A 24,295-nucleotide genomic window follows, 5' to 3' on the forward strand; every position below is an offset into this window, starting at 1 on the left:
ATTGATATGTAATTATCATTTTTTTTAAGTTCATAAATACTCACCAAGGACTTTTGCTCTGAGGCTGTAAGTTTTAGAACAGCTGCTACCCTGCATTGAGTGAGAGAATTTCCTTACCTTGGACCCTATGTCAATGAAATTATAAGTCCCTATCTCTGATACTACTACTCATTATAATGCTAAGAATCAACAATTTAAGTTTGCAGAACATTTTATAGACATTTGATCATTGTATGTACTGCTTAGCAACTTGTAGAATCTATAAAATGCCCCCAAGAAGGAAGAATCATAGAAGGTTTAGAATTTGAAGGCGATTTAAAAGCCATCTACGCAAGGATCCCTCATTTTATTAAGAAGGCAACTGAGGTTAAGAAGGGACAGTGACCTGTCCACAGCTTCTGACAGTAGTAGTAAGTGCAAAAGCTGGGATTTTAACCCAGGCTACCACACTGTAGAAGGCTCAATCCATTTCTCACAGACAAGCACTTTACCTGTTTCCATCTTGCCGTCCAATGCAGCGGGCCCATCCAAGACCAAACTCTTGATCTGGAGGAATTCATCAGGCTCATCTCCACCAACAACAGTGAAACCAAAGCCTCGGCTGCTTTTCCTCAGTTTTGTATGAATGAACTTGCCTTTCAACTCAGATGGATTTCGTGTAAAAAAAGGTTTACCTGGTTTCAAAGAGAAGGGAAAATTAAAAACAAAACCAAAAAATCCCCCAATAATTCCACAATATCTCTTGAATCTGACCCCATCACCCTTCCCATAATTTTTAGTTCAGGTCCTTACCATCTATTGTATGGGTTATTACACTAGCTTCTCAATTTGTCTCCCTGCCTCAAGGTTGTTCCCATTTCTATCCATCCTTCACACTGAATTCAGAGGGATTTTCCTTCAGCACTGATCAGACCATGTCAGTCTCCCCTTTGAATAAACTCTAGTGGCTTCCTAAGGCCTATAGACTCAAATGTAAACCAGCATTTAAAGCATTTTAAACCTAGCTTTTCAGCCTCATTGTAAATTAATTCCCCTCCCACCCTGTCTACCTGGTCTTCTTCCTGTTCCTCATACATGACATTCCAATGGCCATTTCTATCCCTTAGCACTGGGATATTCCTCTTGTTGAAAATGTGCTCAATTCCACCTCATAAAATCCTATTCTTTAATCAAGACACAGCCTAATCACTATCTTCTATGAAAAATCGTTCATGCTTCTCTCAACGTACTTGCCCTTCCAAGTTATTCTGTATTTGTTGCTGTTGTTCAGTCACTTTCAGCCATAATCCAATTCTTCATGACCCCCCCCCCCCTTTGAGGTTTTCTTGACAAAGTTACTAGAGTGATTTGCCATTTTTTTTTCTCCAGCCCATTTTACATATGAGGAAACTAAGGCAAAAAGGGTTATGCCCTTTGTTTGGGGTTACACAGCTAGTGCCTCAGCTGGATTTGAACTGGGCTCTTCCTAACTTCAGTCTCAGTGTTCTATCCACTGTGCCATCTAACTGCCCACATCATATTTAATTACTTTTCATTATTCTTTCCCTCTCTAGATCTCTAGATCTCTATCTATACATAGATATAGACATATAGATTTGTATTCATATTATGTGGGTGTATATTCTGTGAATGGTTTGACACATATGGTTCAAGTCAATAAATTTAACAATAATCTCAGTAATAATATCAGACTCGTAAATATTAAGTTCTAATTATGTACCAGGCCTCTGCTTAAGTGCTGGGAATGTATATACAAACCGAAAGAAAGGCAATGTCTTTCCTCTTAGAATGTTGTTAGGTTCTTGTGACTCTTTGATTTTTTACGTTAAAGTTTAATCCAGTGTCTAGCACAGAGTAGGCATTTCATCAATATTGGCTCATTGATTGGACAAAAGCAAATGAAAAGAGACTGTAAAAGATCACAAGGTAAAAATGGAAGAGACCCTAGATACACAAACAACGAATTTCTGATCCCATTTTGAAAGGATGCCCATAGGCTTCATCTGGGTCTCATCTTTTAGACAAGGAAAACTAGGTCAGAAGGGTTAAGTTGAATTTCTCAAGTTCACATAAGAGGCAAAATGGCAGTCAGAATTTGGACCCAGGTTTTTTGACTCTAAATTCACTATTTTCCCCACTGTATCCTGCTGCTTCCCAATAGAAAAACATAAAAAGTTCTAGTATTAAATCTATATTATAAAAATCTGTCACAAGTATATAGAAAATAATCATCTATATAATAACATAATAGAACAACATAATAATGAGAAAACATAATAATCTGTACTATTTCCCAGAGACAAATACTAAAGAAACATTTTTGGCTATCTTAGGAAAAACTTCTCTATTCATTTATGTCATACTTTTGTCAAGACATGATGCACAGAACATACATACATACTGACTGCCTGGTTGATCAACTCAACAATTGTTAAGACAGTTAAAATGAATATCCAACATCAGAAAGTTTTTCCTGGTTTCAGTTCATGTGTTTTTTGACTTTACAGAGTTTTTTTTTTTTTTTTTTTTTTTTTTGGGGGGGGGGGGGAGATGGCCAGATTCACATGGCTTCATACTAGTCATTAAAAGAAAAAGCAGCAATTTTTGTTCAAATTTGGATCCTTAACATGTCAAGTGAGTTTGGATCTCATTTGTTTGTGTGTTCAGTTGGAACAAAAACCTTACTTACAATCAAAGGGGAAGAATTTATTTTGAAAGGCATAAAATCCTATGAATTGGTTTTTGAGGTCCCAAAGAAAAATTACATCAACGTGCAGGAAAATATCCTGAAAAGTGAAAGTCTCTCTTATTAACACAAACTTGTGTCCATCATAGATTTCTAGGTTTTAAACAGGAAGCAGCCTTTGAGACCACATCACCCCAACTCCTTGATTTCAGAGTTCTGGATGTTATGAAGAACAGAACCATTGCCTCTTGATTCCATGGATCTAGGGTCAGTTCCTACTTCTGATGCTTACTATTTGTAAGTGACTTCTCTTGGGCAAATCAATGAATGTTCCTGGACTTCTACTGCTTCTTCTCTAAAATGAAACTGTTGAGTTAGAAAGTCTATTAAGTTCTTCTAGCTTAAGAGCTTTGCTTTTATGATTATATGATATGACTTGCTAGAATTCACTCAGAGTAAGTAGTGGGGATGTGAACCCAAGACTTCAAACTCCAATCCTGTCTCAGTCTTATTCTTCCACAAGAGCAATATTTATCATCAGGCTTTCAGTAAAGACACATGTGGGATCCTTATTGAAATGATGCAGACCTGTATTGTTGGAAAACTTAACAAAGTTGCCTGCAACTCATCAGATTAAAATCCAGCTATGTCACATGGCACTTTTCAAATCTATTCAGCAAAAATTCTTTAGCTGTAACTTGTTTACTTCTTGATTCTGAGTTATCTTTTTTGGTGGAATCTGCCACCTATATAGATCCAATCTCTCCAATACATCAAGACAGTTCTCAGCAATAATGTTCGAGGAGAACAGGGAGTGGGGAGGGATTCTCATTCTAGCTTACATTGGAGACATTGCCCTCATATCCCAGAATCCTTTTCTTTACATCTTCCCCGTTCTCCTTTTCTCTTCTACTTTCCACCCAAAACTATTAAAAACCATGTACCCCTTTAACGAAGGACCTGGCACCCAGCAGTGAGAGTTAATTTTAGATCTCTAAATGTACTCAGGACCTTTAAAAGGTCTCTGGGCACCCATACAATTTTTAATTGCATATTTCAAAAAGTTCTTTGCTTTTAAAAAGCTCTTTCAAACTGCCTACAATGGTAGTCGCATTGAGGACTCTTTTCTCTAGGGTAGCTTCAAGGAGCAAGCTCTTTTGGAAGCTAGATAAAGTATGACTTTGTCAAAATGGGGGAGGACAGTAGCTCTTACTTTGAGGAGCCCTATGGGAGACAGCCAGACCCTGGCTCACTAACATATGGATCAGGAGTCAGCTAGGTGATGTTAATAGCCATAGAGGATTGTGGGCCACAGGGTTGTCAAGGCAACCATCTAACTGAACCATCAAGAACATGTGGCATAGGCTCAAAGCCAGACTTGTACCTGTAAGAAGACATGATACATCACACTAATAGGCTACAATTTAGAGATAAAGAATTTATGGTATTTTATATGCTAAAATTTAACTTTTTTTTAAACTTCCTTTTTTTATGACCCTTCTGTTACTGTGTTGAAGTCAAGGAAGGCCTTCTTGAAATCGTTCAATTTTTTAAAATGAGTACAATAAAATATATAGGTTTATCAAAAAATCAATTATATTTAGTTATTGAAATATGGGGGGGCGGGGGGGTTGAAGTTGACTGACTCCAGGTTAAAAACTTTGTTCCAGATTGATTGAAAGAAAGGGCAGAGGAAATACTTCTATGATAGAAAGACTTAAGTGACATAAATAAGGAGCCAAATCACTTCTTCGGTAACAGCCTTTTGATGAAGCTGGCAAAATGTGATTAGCAGCTCGGTCTTTGTCTCGTGTTTTATTTCTACATGAAAAAAAAAAAAGCAAAATGAGGGTGAGAGCTCATGTGCATAAGATTTTGGAAACCACTAATACCCATCAGCTTCTATGCCTTCTCAGTTTTAAGCTAAAAAGAGCCTTTTGGTCATTCAATCAAAACCTTGACGCCATGAGATAAGCTAAGTGACTTGCTCAGAGTCACACAACAAGTGTTTTTGGAAGGATTTGAAACCAGGTTCATCTAATTCCAACTCCAACATTCTACCCATGGTCATGGTCAGGTAGCATGAGGGAAAGAGAAGCAGATGATGGTAGATACTCCAAAAAAAAAAAAAAAAAATCAAATGATCCAGACAGATACTTTGAATCTGTTGGGTAGGAGCCATTTAGTCTCATCCTCTCATTCTACAAATTAATAATAATAATTATATTAATAACAACAGTAGCAGCTAGCATTATATATAAGCTTTGAGATTTACAAATATTATATCATTTGATTCTTACAAGAAGGTGAGTGCTGTCGTATCTGATTTTATGAACCCATTTGGGATCCTGGAGTGATTTGTCATTTTTTTCTCCAGCTTGTTATATAGAGAAGGAAATTGAAATAAGCAGGGTGAAAAGACTTGGCATGGGTCACATGGCACAGCTATTAAATGTATAAGGCCAGATTTGAACTCAAGAAGATGGATCATCCTGACTCCAGGCCCAGCACTTTATCCTCTGCACCTCCTAGATGCTGTTGCCATTCCCATTTTACAGATGGAAAAATGGAGACTTATAGAGGTTAAGCTGACTTGTTTAAAAGACAGTAAGTATTTGAGGTTATTTATGAACTTGATTCTACATAAATCTTGGTCCAGATCCCTATCCAATATCACAACGAAAAGGTAAGTGAGAAGACAGATATTCAAAAAGCATCTACAAAACACCAACCTCCCATTTTACAAATTAATACTCATGATAATAAAAGTGAAGTATGGAACTTTAAGATTTGCAAAGTGTTTTACAATATCATCTCATTTGATCCTCACAATCACACTGGAAGCTAGGTGCTATTATTACCCCCATTGTACAGATGAAAAAATAGAGGCTGGCAAAGCATTTTGCCCAAAATACAGTTATTATATGAGGCCGGATTTGAACTTGGGTTTTCCTGCTTCCAGGTCCACTGCTCTGCCCATTGTACAACCTAACTCCCTCAAATGAGGAGGGGATTTATTGAGGTCACATGAATAACAGGGCAGGAGCTAAAACCTGCCTGCCTAGGAGGAGGATTGATGGAGAGCCACAGGTAAAGATCACCCAGAATCTACAGGTAGAGACTGGTTTTGATGAGAAAAATCACTGAAACATCTGCTCCATCTCACACACTTTTCCTTTGGCTAAATGCAAAAGGAGGAGCCACACATGGCTGCCTTGTAGTTTCCTTCAAAAAGCTGAGTATCAAATAGAAAATCAAGGAGCCACTGCTTTTTCCAACTGACTCCTAAGGAGGGGACCCAACATGGTAAAATATGTAGGAGCACTGGGAATCCTTTATATTCACATAAACAGAGCTCAGCAGAGTGCCCAGAATACAGTAGGTGCTTAATAAATACTTGTTGCCTTACTCATTTATAAAATGTCAGATCAGGACAGTTAGAGTTCTGTGGTTTAAAAAAAGGAGTTCAGCTCAAGTGTGACCTTAGTCCAGGAGCACAAATAAGGGATACTAACAGCACCTACATCCCAGGTAGGCTGTTGTAAGGATCAAATGAGATAATATTTGCAAAAGCATTAAATATATTGTCTAGCACATAGTAGGTGCTTAGTAAATGCTTAAATTGTCCCCCCTCCCATTAAGGTCACAGGTTTAGTTAAAAAAAAAAAAAAAGATCTATATTTAAACCAGCCACATTAAAGAGAGACAAATACCTTGATGTTTTTTAAAGGAAAAAGTCAGTCTATGTCCCTCTGTCTCACATATGTCTCACACAATGTTAAAGGCAAACACTTCATGTTTATACAGACGTACATACATATAAAAACACAAACAATATTTTCTCTAATATAATTAACTGTACATATAAAAACACATAAAGTTAAAGGCAAACACTTCATGTTTATACATGGACGTATATACGTATGAAAACACAAACGATATTTCCTCTAATAGAATTATATCACTTAACCCAATTGTCTCACAAAATTATATACATATATAACATATACATTTTAATTATATATATATATATACATATACGTATATGTATAATTATATATAATTAACTATAAGAGGCGAGACAGTTACTCTGAATTTTTAGGAGTTTAGCCTAAATTACAAAGTGGTTTGGAGAAGAACTGTGAAAAGGCTCTCTGAAGGTAGAGAAGTGGGTGAGTGCTGTGCAAGTCTCCATGTGTGCACTAGAGGGCGCGCAAGAGCAAGTGAGCAAATGTTTAGGCTGCTTCTTGTGGTCAGCTTTAAGATGTCCTAGAGAGACCACTAGTCAAACATATGTGCACATGTACACACACACACACACACACACACACACACACCCCAAAGACCTGAGAGAAGATTTCAGACGCTCCCTTAAATATCGCGAGAGCTTCTATTTATTCACTTTATACCAGGGTCCTTCCAAAAGCCACCTTTTTTAAAAAAAGTGATTAACTCATTAGGACTCTTCAGGAAGAAAACCTGGCTGTTTCCTGCTGTAGACGCTGGGGACTTCCCAAAGGCACTCACTGCCATTCGGCTATAAAGATATGAACATGGAGGCTCCCCAAGGGAGCTGGTCATATTCCAGGGGTGTTATTTACTCTGGAATATTTAAAATCTGAAATCGCTATTTTGGAGTGAGAAGGATTCACAGAGATCATTTAGTTCTCAGCCTCTCAAACTAGGGGTTTGTAACCCCCTGTGGGGTCTTGTTAATTGAATGTGGGGGTTGCGAAGTTCTGATTTATTATCGGTAAATGTTTGATTTATGTATACCTATTTTATATACCTATATACCCAGGATCGCATAAAAATTTCTCAAGTGAAAAAAGGGGTCACGAGTGAGAAATGTTTAAGAAGTCCTCATCTATTCCAACTCTCTGCCCCCTGTTTTATAGATTTGGAAACTGAGGCCTGGAGAACAGTGAAGTGATTTTCCTGATAACAAACAGGGAACATGTGGTAGGGATTAGTTTAACCCTACTGTTCGACTGGTACATTTTAAAGAAGAGAAGTGGATTTATCTCTGGGTACACACAGTTGTACAGTACATAAAGAGGTCAGAAGCACCTAATTGACCCATTAATTTGCTTTTTCTCCTATTAAATAAGATCGAAGCAAACTAAATGAAAATCATTACAACTAACTTTTTGTGGTGACTGTTTTTAAACATGAGTCTAGATGTAATTCCATTCCTCCATTGCCACAAATTGGCAACTCAACATCAGTAAGCTACATGGAGGACATTGAACATTTAAGTTGACTTGTTCAAGGTCACACAGCATGTGACAGCATTTTTCTTTCTCCAAGGCTGGCTCTCTCTACCAGGCTATATTGCTTCTAGAGCAAAGATTTTCAATTTTTTTTTTTTAATTTCCTGGACCCCTTGGGTAGTATGGTAAAGACTATGGGATCCTTCTCAAAATCAGAATAACACTTTAAAATGCACATATATATGTATATATACACACATAAATATGTATATGTACTTATATATACTTACATATATAAGCATATATGTGCAATAAAGTATATATATATATTTACATATACAAAGGAAACCAAAAGTTAAGGAAAATCAAATTTTAATTTTCTTTTCCTTTCCAAATTCATAAATTCCTCTTGAAATCTATTCATATACTTTAAGTTAAAAGCCTCTATATTGAAGGATTATTACTATTTATTAATGTTGTTGCTATTATTATTAGCAATAATATAAGGCCATGGGGATCATTATAGAAACCACACATATAAAAATTAATCTCCCTATTTTATACAGTCAGCTAGTCAACTAAGCATTTATTAAAGTTCCTACTATGTATCCTGTACTGTGTTACTGTGTCAGGCACAGGGTGATATGAAAAAAAAAAAAAAAAAAAAAAAAAAAAAAAAAAAAAGACCCCCCCCCCCCCCCCCCCCCCCAAGGAATTCCCAACATCTAAATCAATGGTTCAGATGGGATTCGGTTTAGACAGAGGCAGAAAGTGGGGCAGCTGGGAGGCACAGTGGATAGTCCACTGGGACTAGAGTTAGGAAGACCTGAGTTCAAATTCAGCTTCAGACACTTATTAGCAGTGGGACCCGGGGCTAATCATCTAACCTTTGTTTTCTTCAGTTTCCTCTTCTGTAAATGAGGAAAATAAAGGCTCGCTTTGTCAGGGCTGTGAGGAAGATCTGTGCCTGGCACATAGTAGGTTCTACAGAAATGTTAGCTATTGTTACTGTTGGCAGCTAGATGGTGCAGAGGCTAGAGTGAAGGACCTGGAAGCAGAAATACTCTTCTCCCTGAGTTCAACTCTAGTCTCAGACACTTACTAGCCTATGACCCCAGCAAGTCAGTTAACTCTAATTGCTTCAGGTTCCTCACTTATGAGACAGGCTGGAGAAAGAAATGGCAAACCAGGCCAGTATTTTTGCCCAGAAAACTCCAAATGGGGTCATGAAGAGTCAGCCATGACTGGAAAAATGACTAACCGCTATTATTACGTTATTGTCGGATCAGCTTTGCCACAGTGTGTGAGCTGGGCAGGGAAGACATCACCATCTCCACTTTCCCGACACTTATACTGAAGTTCAGAGATTTAGCGAGCTGCCTGCTGCTGGCAAATGGTGGAGCCGGCCCTCTAACTCAACCTCCAGACTCCTAAGGTGAAATAATTCTTTTCTAAAGTACCAGGGAACTTCCCTGGAAGAAGCCACCAATGACATAATCTAGACAACCTGAAAGAACCATCATGTTGATGAGGTAATAAACTCAGAAGGTCAGAAGCACCTGCACAGTTTGTTTTTTTTTTTTAACACATTTCTTTGCTCTTAAAGACCCCACACTTCCCAGCACAAGCAATTCTCCTCAACATTTGTTTTGTATTCACATCTTAACAACCCCCATAATTGTAGCATCACCAAGTCACAGAAACAGAGATGCTACCTTACAGTAGGCCACTCAGAACAATTCTCTCATCATGTAGAGGAGAAAAATAATGATAAGATATTTTGAGTTGCTCAGGGTTACGCAAAGAGATTTTTTTTTTAAGTAGCATTTGAAGCTGGGTTCTCCAACTGCCAGAGACAGAAGTCCTCTACTACATCGCCCGATCTCAAGAGAATTTCAGTTGGAAGAAACCTCAGTGGACAACGAATCTAACACATCCCCAGTAAGAATCACTTCTTTAATTATACTCAAGTCTCTTGGAAGGGAAAAAAAAGGGGTAGGAAAGGAGGCAATCTTGACAAGCTTTTCATTGGATCTTATTCCACAGTGCTTTTCCCAGCTACAACGGTGGTGAGCACAATTACTTTTTAGCTCTCCCATCCCTCTCTTTCTGCTACCAGGGAGAGCTGGTTGGACAGCTCCTCCTTTGTTCTTAAGAATTGCTGCTTCCTATTTTGGAGGGGTAATGAGGGCTGGAAATAGCAGGTTTCTAAAGCTCCTAATTTTCAAAATAAGACACTTTCAGGTGTCTATTTGTGAATGAATGCACGCAAGACACCCTTGGAATTTTTTTTAACATGCATTTTGAAAGTGTAGCATGGACAGCAGCTGTTTTGGGGACTAGAACTTGGAAGGCAAGAATACTAAACTATTTTTCCTTACAGGAAAAAAACAAAACAAAGCTTGGTCCATGGGATGATGTGGGCTAATATTAGTCTTGAAAAACCCTATCTCCTATGGAGAGTCTTGACTTTCATATTTAAAAAAAATGCATGTGTATGTATATTAAATCACTTCACATTCAGTCCTTCTTCCCATGACTCCTATGTTCCATCCTGACCTGAACTTTATCCAGGCTTCATGAAGGCTACATTAACAAGAAAAAAAAAACTCTAGAAGGACTGAGAGAAATCAGAAAAGGCTTTGAGCCACTTACTGCTACATGCCTATGCTTATGAAGCTTATAAGCAACCTAGCCACAAGGGAAGAGATGAATCCAAACATAATGGCAGCCACCAGGTGAATTTTATTGATAACAGTGGCTCATTAAACATACTGTGGAGGGGTAGTGATCTCCATTCAAGCAGAATATAAACCACCTTCGGGCAGGTGATCTTTGGGTTGTGTATTTGTATGCCCGATGTCAGCATTTAGTAGATATTTAAGATGCTTATCGAATTGACCAATCAACAAGTATTTAAATGCTTATTCCTGCCACTCTACTCTGTGGACAGAAATATAAAGAATGGGTAATTGTACTTGTAAGGACCTGGCAATCTAATGGGAGAAAGGAATATGAAACAATAAACAGATGTGTACATGTCTGTGCATATACGTATATGTATGTGTATAGAAGTGAACACATATCTATAGGTATATCTGTCCATCTATATATACATATGCACAATAAACATACATATATACATCATGATATGCATGTATGTATATATGTAGCATAAATACAAAGTGAATACATAAAACATATACGTAGTAGTCTGATACAAAGTTGATCTGAATGAATGGAGTACTCATGCCAGTGAATTCAGCTCTTCTGGAGGTCTGCAGTTCTACTTAATAAAATACTCCATGATATCTGGCAGCAGATTCCACCTCTAAAATGCCATTAATAGCCAGAAATTTTAGATATGAATAAATTTATTCATGTCTCTAAAAGCTTTCAACACTCTCAGCTATGAGTCCAATTAGCAGAAATTTTGGACTCTCTTTCATGTTTTTTTATTTTCCCACAGTCAAAGAAATGACTTTAGAATTATAAAAACAGTGCTCCTTAAAAATGTGTGTATTTTTTTTTCTCACTCCCCAGAAGTCAGTGTGGTACAGTGGAAAGAGTACTTAAGTTGGGGAGACTTGGATTCAAATTCCATCTCTGACATTTACTAAGTTTTGCAAATCACTTTAGCTTTTGTGATCCTCAGTTTCCTCATCTGTAGAATGAATTTAAAATCCCCAGCACTCACCTCATAGGGTGGGGGGAGGCTTAAGTGGGATAAGATATATAGAAGTAAGTAGGAAATCCTAGAGCATCCCTTCCATTGTCTAAGAATTCCAAGATCACTGCTTTGGAAGTCAACAATAGGGCTAAAGTTAGCGTGATGAGAAAAGACATTACCCTGAAGTGGAAGTTCTCTAACAGGCTCCTGGTTATTTGTTGGATGGTTTGGAACAACAGGAGCAGCGAGAGATGAATGGTCTTCTGCCCATTCTAGAAAAAAAAAGCAAGGAAGGTGGTCAATCTTTGTACTTGAAAGGGATGCCTGACATGCTCAAAAATCTCCTGGTCTTAAAATTTTTTGTTTGTTTGCTTTTGTTTTGTTTTATTTTTGTTTTTTATGGGGAGAAGAGATTGCTAGGAGAGTCTAAATCTTGATTTTTATGGGAATTCATGCCCTAAAAAAAAAAAAAAAAAAAAAGACCTAGAAAATATCCACAGCAAAGATTGTAGAGTTGTAAAAGCAAAACAACCAATAAAACTTCACACAATTATCCAAAAATTTAAAGTGGATCTAATCCAAGCTATTCATTTTACAAAAGAGGAAACTGAGATTGTGCCAGATTGTGTGTTAGTTATCCAAGGTCACATGGATGAGTGAGTGGGAATGAGTGAGTTTCCAGCAATGGAAACCAAATCTTCTGATTTCAGCACCCTTTCCCCTGTACCACATAAAAACTTAGAATAATCTTCTGGGGAAATTATGGCTCTATGACTAATGAAAAACACATTTTCATTTTGGCCAGGAAACTCTAAATGGGATTGAATAAAAGATCCCAACACAGAGATATGCTCCACCTTGAGAACCAGGTCACGGGAGGTCAGGATGAGTTCTATAGAGAAAGACTCCTGTCTTTTAGACAATTCCAAGATTCCCCTTTAAGGGAATGTTCGGTTGAGTTACTAACAACTGTCCTTTGGGTTTGGGCCTGGAAATCAGGAATTAATAGGTACCATTTAATGCCACTCTAAATACCAGCCAAAAAGGATGCTTTGCCAAGGCTACTGAACCAAAGAAGTTTGGTCTTGTTCAAGTGAAAACCCCTAAAATAGCTCTCAGTGAGTGACCCTGGAAACCTGCCCCAGAGTCAGCTTCTTTCTCAGTCAAATGGATTTAATAGTGCCCTGTTCTACCTCAGCCTTCACTTGTGATATTTATGATTTTCATCACCTTGAGGTGAAAAAGAAAAAAGCAAGGAAAACAATGAACCTGTTCAAGCTGTTAAACAATAAAAGATTTTTTTAAAAAACTGTATCTGCTTTATTGGATGGATGGAGGCGAAGGAAAGAGAAAAAGGGACTTAGTTGAAGTAGACCTGGACCTTTGATATCACAGGGAAGCTTTCCCCAAATACAATAATTCAGTCTCAGAGAGTTGTCTGATCTACTGAGAGATTAAATCCCAACATCCTAGATCTAGAGATTTAAAAAAAAGCAGTTTAAGATTAATTGACTCACCAAGAGTCCCACAAGTGATCCACATCAGAGGTAGAAATTGTATCTGGGTCTTCCTTATGCTATGTTGTCAATAGCCAAGCATTTACCTAATGTAGATCACTAGTAAAGGTGGGCCATGTCCTATTCCTTGTCCATCTATTACCATATTTTAAGTTTTTTTTTTAATCTTATATCTATAGTCTATGTGGGGCGGAGAACATACAGTTCACTCTGGAATTGGAAAGAGTTGAATTCCAATCCTGCCCCTGACATGCACAAATTCTCTAAGTGAACCTGGCTAAGATGTTTAACTCTCTAAGACTCAAATATGTAGAGAAAAGGGTAGTTTACACTAGTAAAGGAGCTTCCTTATCAGAAACACCCCATACAAGTACACTGAAAGGTCCAATCCAAAAAATCCAACTACTTATGTTTAAAAAATAAAGCATACAAAATAATGAACTTCCTCTTAGGATCACAGATTTTGAATTAGAAGAGATCATAGAGGCTATCTCTTTCAAATCCTCCATTTAACATGACGACATGGAGTCTCCCCCCACCCAAGTGCAATAACTCCCCTAAGGCCACACAAGTAACAGTGACTGTTTTTCCAATAGGTTCCATGCCCATTTTGAAAAGAAAAGAGTTTTTTTGGGGGGTGAAGGGGGTTATAATATCAATTATAACAAAGTAGAAATTCAAAAACTAGGCTTATAATCAATCCTGTTAAAGCAAAAAATGGAAAACCAACCATAACAAAAGGAATTAAGATTTAGCAAGGCATGGGATTGGGATTGGGATCAAAGGAAATGATCCTTTTGTGGGCTCTGAGATAGCTGAAGGATGACAGTGGGGGTGCCACTTTCTCCCTAGCCAGAGCCTCTGATGGTCATTCCTAAGAAACAGTAAAGCCCTAGAAGAGATGCTTTCCCAAAGGACAAACAAAGGCCTTGTGGGGTGTCCGGTCCCCGAGATGGCCAACATCCCCAGCAGAAGGCTCCCAATGAGTGCCAACCTTCCGCCTGCTGCTGCTGCTGTTGCTGTTGCTGTTGCTGCTGCTGCTGCTGCTGCTGCTGCTGCTGTTGCTGCTGCTGTTGCTGTTGTTCAAGCTGCTTCTTTCGTTTGGCTTCCAAGACTGGGTTTTCATATTGTGTTTTTCTGTTAATGTGGCTAGAAGAGAAGAAAGAGACAGACTATTCAGTTAGGAAGCATTACAATTCAAAGTGGGATGACCTCAGCCCAAGAGGTTAGTCTCCTCAGTTGAAAAGGATCAAGAGGGTCAAGGGTTTGGGGAAGGGGGTAGGCTGTAACTTATTCTTCCTATCAAAATATTTAGTTGAGAGAGACAGAGACAGACAGAAAGAGAGAAAAAAAAAAGAGACAGAGAGAAAGAGAGAGAGAGAGAGAGAGAGAGAGAGAGAGAGAGAGAGCACACACATAGTGCTCAGATCACTGAGATTCTAAGCTACCAATCTTCTAGCAAGAGCCCTTGCTATACTAAACTCATAATGGGATGCTGAATATTTCATGATTGACAGTTTCCCATCACAAGTTTCTTTCATCAAGGTGTGAAATGGATAACGCCTTAATGCCAGAAGACTGAAAAAAAAAAATCACATGCTGGTTATCTTCCTTTTAACAGGGATTATTATTAAGCATTTAGCTGGCCTTCTTTTCTTCCAAGGCTATTATTTATTCATTAATTCTCATCATAGTCAGAGGTAATAAAAATCAAGGCTACATGTGAATATCTTATTTCTTGGCTGTTTTATTTTCATACTTGTCCATATACTGGGGGAAAGAGTACTAGCCTACTATACACCGATTACTTTAGGTACAAGGAAAACAGGAAGGATTTTGGTAAATCAAGGCTTGAGGGGAGTAATAACACAAAATGGGATCCCAGTATTAGAGAAAGAAAGGTCCTAAAGATCATCATCCAGTTCAACCTCTTCATTTTCTAGATCAGTCAACAAACTTTTATTAAACCATCTAAGTTTCACTGGACTAAGTTCTAGAGATAGAAAGATAGAGTCCCTGTCCTCAGGTAGCTTACGTTCTTTTGGCAGAAATTGTATATTCACATAAACATATGCAAAGTCTAAAGAAGATAATCTTGGGGAATGGGAAAGAAGTACCAAGAGCTGGGAGGATCAAGAAAGACTTCCCAAAAGAGGTGATGTTGGAGCTGAGCATTGAAAGAAGAGAACACATTCCAAGTATGGAAAAACCAGTCTTGGCAAAGTCATAGAGGTGGGAATTAAAGCCCCAAAGGATAATAAGATCACAGAAAGAGAAGGAAGATCAGAACCTGGATCTCTGACTCCAAACCAATCAATAAACATTTATTTACTGTGTACCAAGCTAAGCGCTGACTACAAAAGGCAGTGGATCCATCATTTTTTTTTCTACTACTCCACACCAGGCTAGTCCTGAGGTGATGGAAAAAGGCAATTGAGCCCTGAGGGTTCTCTCTCACTTTCACAGTCACCAAAGTATTCAGATTTGGAATCCCATCATTTTTTCCACATCTCTCAGACACCACTAGAATTTATTTAGTTCTAGGCCAGCTTAGCTTGGCCAATTCTCTGCCATGTATGAGGCTATTAGTATTCAGTCATCCTTTAGTTTTCTGAAGAGGACAACAGAAGGGGCCCTCGTTCTAAAGACCCAAGATGGCCATTCATCTTGCCTAGGGAGGCTAACAAGTGGATTCTTCTAATGAGAACAACTTGGCAGCTTTTCTTTCCATCTTGTACTTATTAATACTCCCCTTGATCATCCTTCATGTCTCACTGTAGTAGGAATCTCAGTTTGTCCAGCATTGGGAAAAATAATCTCAAACACTCTGAGATATACATATATACACACACATTTATGTATGTATATACAGCCAATATAAGAATTTATTTTGCTGAACTATACATGTTTGCAAAAGAGTTTTGTTGTTGGTTTTTTATCTATGGATGAGCATAGGAAGTGGGGAGAAAAAGACGGCAGGGAAAAAAGGAGAACTCCATGAAAATAAAATTTAATTTCAAAAAATGAAGACAAATGCAATTCTGATTTTAAAAATCATCACTTACTCTACATAGTAGACACCATATACAGGATCTTCAATCTTTTCCCAACCAGCAGGCAATTCTGAAAACAAAATACGGAAAACATGTTTAGTATTCAGAGTGGAACTTTGAGGAGTGGCTGTGTTTGACAATGGAGTTAAATAGAAGGAAGCCCTCATTCCATTTTAAAATATATGTCCTAATAAAAATAGCTATCTTTTAAAAAAAATTGTGTCTTCTTAGATGACATACATTTAACCATTTACATTTTAAGCAGCAGAAGAATTGCTGAAGGGAAGAGGGTCCTGAAATGTGGCTCCAGATTTCCTTTCATTTAAATTATCACTTTTTTTTTTTTTTTTTTTTTTTGTTGTTGTTGTTGTTGTTGTTGAGGCAATTGGGGTTAAGTGATTTGCCCAGCATCACATAGCTAGGAAGTGTTAAGTGTCTGAGGCCAGATTTGAACTCAGGACCTCCTGACTTCAGGGCTGGTACTCACATTCATTTTTAAAGAAAAAAAACAAACTACCATTGTTGTGATTTTACTTATATTTTTTGGTTCATATTATTTATAGTTTTCTTCCCTCCTTTCTTAACTTCTTTATAAGACAAGAAAAATGAAAGAGAAATTAAATCTTTCTCTCCCACCCTCCTTTTCAAATAAACTAATCAACCTAATACTATACTTTCCCCCACCACAGGAGAATATACAATTACAATCATATTTTTCTCTTATTTCTAATTTAAATTCTATTTATATTGATTTTCCTGGGATGGGTGGGTATTAGGATTAGACCTATGATTTTATTTTTCCCCTTTTTTGAGAAAAAACAGGAAGGGGGCAGGATTAGACCTGTGACTGCCCAAGATCACACAGCCAATATGTATTAAAGGCAAGACTTCTATCTAGGTCTTCCTGTCTCCAAAGTCAACTCTCTATCCATTATACCACACTGCCTTTTCATCATTTAGTACTAAAACAAAAATATGAACAGGTATTTTAAATAGAGGAATATACTTGAAATTGATTTTATTCTACTACACTAATATATAGTATCACATTTTGGTCTCTGATTTGCTCAAATCTTTGTCCTTAGGTTATTTACCTTTTATGGATTTCTAAGAAATTATTCCAAACAATGGACTTTGTTAGTAAAAGTGAGATTGGGAATAGCACTAATTACCACATATTATGCAAGATAATTCTAATATGCTGTTGTTCAGTTGTTTTCAGTCATGTCTAATTCTTTGTGAGGCCCATTGGAGGTTTTCCTGGAAAAGCTGCTGGAGTGGTTTACCAGTTCCTTCTCCTGCTCATTGTATAGATGAAGAAACTGAGGCAAATGTATTTAAGTGACTTGCCCAGAATCATGAAAGTAGGTAGCATCTGAGGCCAGATTTGAATTCATAAAAATGAGTTTTCCTGACTCCAGACCTGGCAGTCTATCCACTGCACTACCTAGCTGCCCTAATTCTATTATATCAGGCCTTAATTCTCTGGAATATTTGATCCCAAATATCTCCATGAAGTAATAAGCTTTTCTTTAACATGGTTCTACCTTATCTCCATTTTTTTTAAATAAAAGGCAATCCTCTAGATAACTTCATTTGACGAACATAAAACAAAATCTTTTCTCTAAATATAATTATGACTTAGACACCCAAGTTCTGTCATCTTTTATGCTATGATCTTTTTATTCCTTAGAGAAATGACTAAATTCAATCTTAGTACTACTGCTTAAACCCTCACATTCTATACCTAAGATAAGCTCATATTAAAATAATATTTCAACACAGAATGTCACTCCTGAACAGTCATGAAGACCTGACTTGGAAGACAAATAATTCTAAATATTATTTATTCTGATGTCACTGCTCCTTCCTTCTTTCCTTCCTTTTTTCCTTCTTCCTTCACTTGCTTCTCTCTTCTTCTTTCCTTTTTCTTTTCTTTCTTCCTCTTTCTTTTTTCTCTTCCTTCCTTTCTTTCTTTTTCTCTTTCTTTCTCTTTCTTCTTCTCTCTCTTTCTCTCTTTCTTCCTTTCTTTCTTTCTCTTTCTTTCTTTCTTCCTTTCTTTTTTCTTTCTTTCCTTCCCTTCTTTCTTTTCTTCCTTCCCTTCCTTCCCTCCCTCCTTCCCCTTCCCCTTCCTTCCTTCTTTCTTTTCTCTCTTTCCTTCCTTCCTTCCTTCCTTCCTTCCTTCCTTCCTTCCTTCCTTCCTTCCTTCCTTCCTTCCTACCTACCTACCTATTTTCCATTAAGGGTAGGCAGTGCTGTAGCTGACATTACCTAATCATTGGTCAATCTTAGCTAAAAAGCCCAGAGAGAAGTCATCAAGTTTAGCTCTGTGAGCAGAAGTCTAAAAGAGTGAGGAGCAAACTCATAGATACACACAGGCAGCCTAATTACTCCAAGTTTACATTCGCATTCAGGTTTGGCTGAGCATCAAGAGACATTCCTTTCACAGCTTTTCCTCCACATGTGCGTTGTTTGCAAACAAAAAGCCAGGGCCCACCTCCTGTTCTCCCGCCCCTCCTTTCTTTACACTTAGCAGGTTTTCAAGGTCTCTGAATCCTTCAAACCTAAGCAGCTAAGTGTACACCGGGGCCCCTCTGCAGATGTTGACATCACTTGGCATTCTCATAAACAGAGGAGACCTTTATAACAGGAAGGTTTGGGAAACAGCTTGCCTAAAGAACACTAAAAATTACCATCTAAATAAAAACAAGCCAGAAGAATGTTTCCAACCCATTAGGAACAAAGAGACGAATCAGGAAATTAAAAAACATAAAATGTGGCATGTGATTTCATGCTTATTCTTTGATGGGCCAGATGAAAGTGTTAAACATGTGGGAATAAGGCAAGAGGTACACCCAGAAACACACGGTTTCACTAGGATTAATCACAACTTTTCAAATTTGGTTACTTAAACTTATTTTTTTTCCTGATCACTTGTCCATAAAATTGGATAATAAGGGACCACAGGTAATAACATGGGGTGATTTTTTTTAAAGGAACACTTAATTTTTAGAATTGATAACTTAGATGAAACATATGTACATTTTAAACAGATTTGACAGGTTTAAACAGGTTGAACAGGTTAATTTCTAAAAGAAAACTAGAAAACTCTAAAAATCTTCCTGGTACTTCCAATAATGTCAATGTATTTTATATATTTAACAGCAGCCACTCAACAGCCTCTAGGTGAGGGAGAAGTAGTATGGAGTAGGAGCTAGGGCACTGGGCATGGTATTAGGAAGTCCAGGGAAGAATGAGTGGGTGGGGGAGAGTCAAGCTGTGAGAGCCTGGGTAACTCATTACATTCTCTGAGAAGCAAATTCCTCATCTGGCAAATGGGGGAAACAATCCTTGCATTTCTTCCTTCAAAGATTATTGTGGGGTTCAAATGGGATCATGCTATTTTTTATTATTTAATATTATTATTACATATATCAATTCACAGTAATTTTATTCAATATTATTAGTACCATTTGGTATCAATAATTAGATTTAACATGAATTGATGTTATTAACTAATATTAATTTTATTAAATAAGAACAATAAGATTGACTGGGAATGTGACCAAGTTCCAGGGAAAAGGTAGTGGACAGGATACGTATACTTTTATAGCCCTTTCTTTGGAAATAGTTCCAAATTGCCCTCCAGAATAGTTGAGCAGAATAGAATAGTTCACAACTCCATCAACAATGAACTGCTGTCTCATTTTCTCCACATCCTCCATATCCATTCCAATGTTTATAATTTTCCTCTTTTTGTCATATTAGCCAGTCTGATAGGTATAAGATGATAGCCCAGAGTTTTTGCATCTCTCTAATCAAAAGGGATTTAGAGTATCTTTTATATGATTATATATAGTATTGATTTGTTTGTCAAAACACTATTCATATTCTTTAACCATTTATCAACTGGGGAATGATTTGTATCCTTATAAATTTGACTCAGTTCTCTATAAATTTTAGAACTGAGATCTTTCTCAGAGACACTTGCCTCAAACCCTTTTCCTCCAAATTTTCTGCTTTGCTTCTCATTTTCACTACATTGGCTTTGTTTATGCAACTAAGTGTGCTTTATTGTATATTTTATATAGTTTTATATTTAGGAAGGAAGGAAAATATTTATATATTATAAAAATACAATTTTATATTTTATATAATCAAAATTAACTTTTTGACTCATGATGAAAAATGCTTACTGCTTCAGAGAACGAACTGATATTGTCTGAATACAAATCAAAGCAAACTATTTCTCACTTCCTTTCTTACTTTTTTGTTTGAGTCTTCTTGTACAAAGTGACTAACAGAGAAATGTTTTATATGAATGCACTTGTATAATCTATATCACACTGTTTACCATCTCAGGGAGGGGGAAAGAGGAGTTAGGGAAAGATGGAATTTGAAACTCAAATTAAAAAAAAACTCATGAATTAAAAAAAAAACATATAATTGAGGGAGAAAATAAAATATTAGTAAAAACAATACTAATAAAATAAATAAATAAAAGGCAAATAAAACAAAAAAAATGAGAGGAGAGCATTCATTAAAGACTAAAAATATAAAGTCTTAGTCACTAGAAGGACAAACCTCCTAATTATAATAGTTATAAGACAGGCAGATGGGCTGTGATATTACTTCTGGTAAGTTCTGAGAATAGAGATCTACCACTTATGGGGAGATAGAGGGCAGGGGAAAGATCCTGGACAGGCCCCAGACTAAATTTGAAGACCTTATTTGTCTCAAAATTGTGCTCCCAATGATTCTATCACAGTAGTGACAAACTATGGGCAATCTAGTGTTTAGGCCTGGAAATTACTCCAATGGACTGATGTAGCTATTTCTTTCCAGGATGATTACAGCCTAATCATGGCTGTCCCATCTTGGGTGAACCTTATGGAGTAGAGGGGAAAAGGGGAGAACAGCCAATGGCTGGAGTGCTTCCTTTAAGTGCACTTCTCGTCAAAAGCAGCAGAATTGTAAAAGTCACAAGGACATAACAACAGTCATGCGGCTTTTTTTTTTTTTTTTTTAAGCTCAAATGTAACTTATGAAGCAAATGCACGTTTTCAAACCAAAATCCATTAACTTTTAGTCATCCCCCAATGCTAGTTTATTTCACTTTAAATAGTCCACAACTCAGAATATGGGTTACAAGGGTGTACTAGTGGAGAATATGATTTGCTGGGAGATTTTTGCAAGGTCTTTGCCAATTCTGAAAGGCCAACTATATATCAGAAGTCTGAATTCAGCTTTGACAACCCACTCCAAAAACCACAATTCTGTAATCAAATCATATGGGTCAAAAAGGTAAGCCACTAGGGAGGACAGCATTCTTAGAGGCAGATTAGAGAGAAGCATTCTGGGACATGGCAACCAGGATGGATCGTGACAGAATTAGGAAAATGTGAATTCAAAACCTGTTACTTAGTAGCTTGGTGACCCAGTAGAAATAACTTGCCCTCCCCACCTCACCTATTAAATAGGAATAATAGTCTCATAGCCTTGTGGTGAGTCAAGTGAAATAACCTCTGTAAAGTGACCTGCACACTTTAAGGTGATATATAAATGGTAGATTTGATTTCTGCATTTTGAAATTCAAACTCCACAAAGGGTACATAGTGTCCACTTTTTGAAATCAGGATTTATTTATCATGGAAATAGACTACATTGGATAATGGTGAAATAAGTCTATGGATATAATTATATGTGTATATGTTCCATACATATAAATGAGAATATAATGAATATGTTTTATATATATATTATACATATTCACATATTTCCTTCCTTCCTTCCTTCCTCCCTTCTTTCCTCCCTTTTCTCTTCTTCCCTCCCTCCCCTTTTCCTCCCTTCCTTCCTTCCTTCCTTCCTTCCTTCCTTCCTTCCTTCCTTCCTTCCTTCCTTCTATCCATCCATCCATCCATCCATCCATTTCAGTATGCTGAGTTTTATGGTGCCACCTAGTTCCCTCCATATGTCCAGAAAGCATAATAAAAATATTAGGGACATAGAAACAGAACCTTGATTTTTTTCCCTGCTAGGCCATTATTTCCCCGTTTTTAGCATTCATCTTGCACTGGACAACAAAATGTCTTCTATAATTCATAAATGACCCAGGAGAGACTTGGAGTTTTTCTTTCTTTCCTTCTTTTTTTTTTTTTTTTTTTTTTTTAACAAACTTCCATTTAACCCTAACTATAATATCCTAGATGCTTTCAGATCAATAAAAACTTCAAATCAATAGCAATGAAACTGATCACTGCTCTCCCTGTTCACGATCGCTTCAGATCTTTTTTTTTTTTTTTTTTTAAATTCTGTTCAGGGACCAAGGGCTGTGGTTTGGGCTGTTTCAGTAAACAATTCCTATAACCCATTATGGCATAGGATCATTGTGCCATCCCTTTTAATAGACTTAGTCGTATATTGCTAGAATGAGCCAATTAGTTCTGGTGTAATTTCTCTCCAATTGTCTTAATATATAGGATTAGCTTTAGTGTCATTCCTCCCACAATGACCACAAAAAGAGTTTCTTGAATGTCTTAAAAATAGAATGGTCGATAGTTTATTGACTGTTGCTGGCACATCAATCCACAACAGAATATGGCCAAGGCATTAAGGAAACCAGACATAAATGATATATGTAGCATAAACTTGGCTTACTGAGCTGTTGTACAATATGTGACTATCATGTCCCCCAAAGGAAAAAAAAAATTAAACTAAATGGGGGGAGGAGGTCTATATTATGTGTTTACATATAATTTTAAGGCATTTTACATGCTAATCAATCTATGGCCATAATTTCAAATAGTTCCATTAGAGGTAATAATAATTAAGGGATCTTCTGAATTTAAGATGATCATTCGGGTCAATTTTCAATTTTCTTTGGCCCCCTGCATGTACAACATCAACCAGTAAGTTTTCTCATCTAAGCCCAAAATGGTACATACTCAGAGGCTACCTGTTAATTTCAATGTTGTTTAAATTCAACAAAATAAAAATATTAGCGTGCTGCCAGTTGTCCTCCAACTACCACCCTTGCCCCTGAAGCAAACAGCTGTTCATCAATATTTAAAAATCAAAATAAAATATTTTTGAATTATCTGTGAATCTAATTTGTCCTAAGGAGGTATATTTAAGATTATGAATACAGGGTAACAAATCTCCTTTTGGCTCTTAATTTACAACCACAGCTAAGTCTAGCCAGGGACCACAACTACAATACAACAGAGTTATTATCATCATTTCCTGATGGTCATTTCCTAAAGCAAAGGAAATTCAGTAATCCAATTAGGAAACATACCAATTCAGAATTTCTCTTTCCTTCTATTCATTCATGAAGCACTTAGTAGTCTCCTGCTTTTTCAGATAAGAAAATGTAGCCATCACCACCTTTTAAAAGATGAGGTCAAGCTGGTATAGGTGGTAGTGTATGTCTGTAATCTCTGCTGCCAGGGACACTATGGAGGGTAGATCTCTTAGGCTACGAAGATTGGGTGCCTGCCCTCAAATCAGAATTAATATAGCAGAAGCCTTAATATGGCAGAATCCCTAATATGGCTGCTTAGTTACCTAAGGAGGGGCACAAATAAGCCCAGGGTGGAACCAGAATATGGAAAAGCTCCTGGGCTGATTCATAGTGGGATATGGACCAGGAGTAGCTTTGAGAGGTCCAGCCTGTGTAAGATGGGAAGAACTAGACTAAAAAAAAAAGGGGGGGGGGAGAAAGAACAAGGAAAATCACCCCAGGTTTCCCAGAAAGTCAGAGAAGCCAGAATATAGTCTCAGTTCTATTTCTGCTCTTTGTGGGATCTTTCTCCCAGACTTGGTTTATTTTTTCTCTTAAGCCGCATTTGCTAAGAACTTTTCTGTAGAGAATCCATTCATTATAACTGTAGAGCCACCCGAACCTGCTTATCAAATTGACCTTTTGGTAATAAGTCCAAACACAAATCATAATTGGAAAAGTGCAAAATAATAAAACAGAAGGATTAAACAATTCACTAAAGACTTTAAAAAAATATAATCTAAGGCACGGAGCAAACAGAAGGATAGAAAAGAGATTTACCTAGTTCACTGTCCAATTCCTCGGTGTGTACCCCTTCTTCTCCAAAGGAAGAGCAGGAAATGAGATAGAAAAGAGGAAAAGAAAAATTCAGACA

The 24,295-nt window shown here is 37.1% G+C and overlaps 1 protein-coding gene across 1 annotated transcript in view; it reads right to left on the reverse strand.

Moving 5' to 3' along the window:
• MAGI1 (membrane associated guanylate kinase, WW and PDZ domain containing 1) overlaps positions 1–24,295 on the reverse strand; it is a 691,778-nt gene that overhangs the window by 83,492 nt on the left and 583,991 nt on the right. The window contains exons 7-11 of the mRNA XM_031963081.1: positions 24,202–24,237; positions 16,152–16,209; positions 14,081–14,235; positions 11,749–11,841; positions 492–674 (exon numbers count right to left, since the gene is read on the reverse strand). Coding sequence (XP_031818941.1) covers positions 492–674; positions 11,749–11,841; positions 14,081–14,235; positions 16,152–16,209; positions 24,202–24,237 — 525 coding nt within the window. The remainder of the gene's footprint in view (positions 1–491; positions 675–11,748; positions 11,842–14,080; positions 14,236–16,151; positions 16,210–24,201; positions 24,238–24,295) is intronic.

This window comes from Sarcophilus harrisii, chromosome 1 (genome assembly GCF_902635505.1).
Source record: "Sarcophilus harrisii chromosome 1, mSarHar1.11, whole genome shotgun sequence".
In the NCBI taxonomy this organism is placed as follows: Eukaryota; Metazoa; Chordata; class Mammalia; order Dasyuromorphia; family Dasyuridae; genus Sarcophilus; species Sarcophilus harrisii.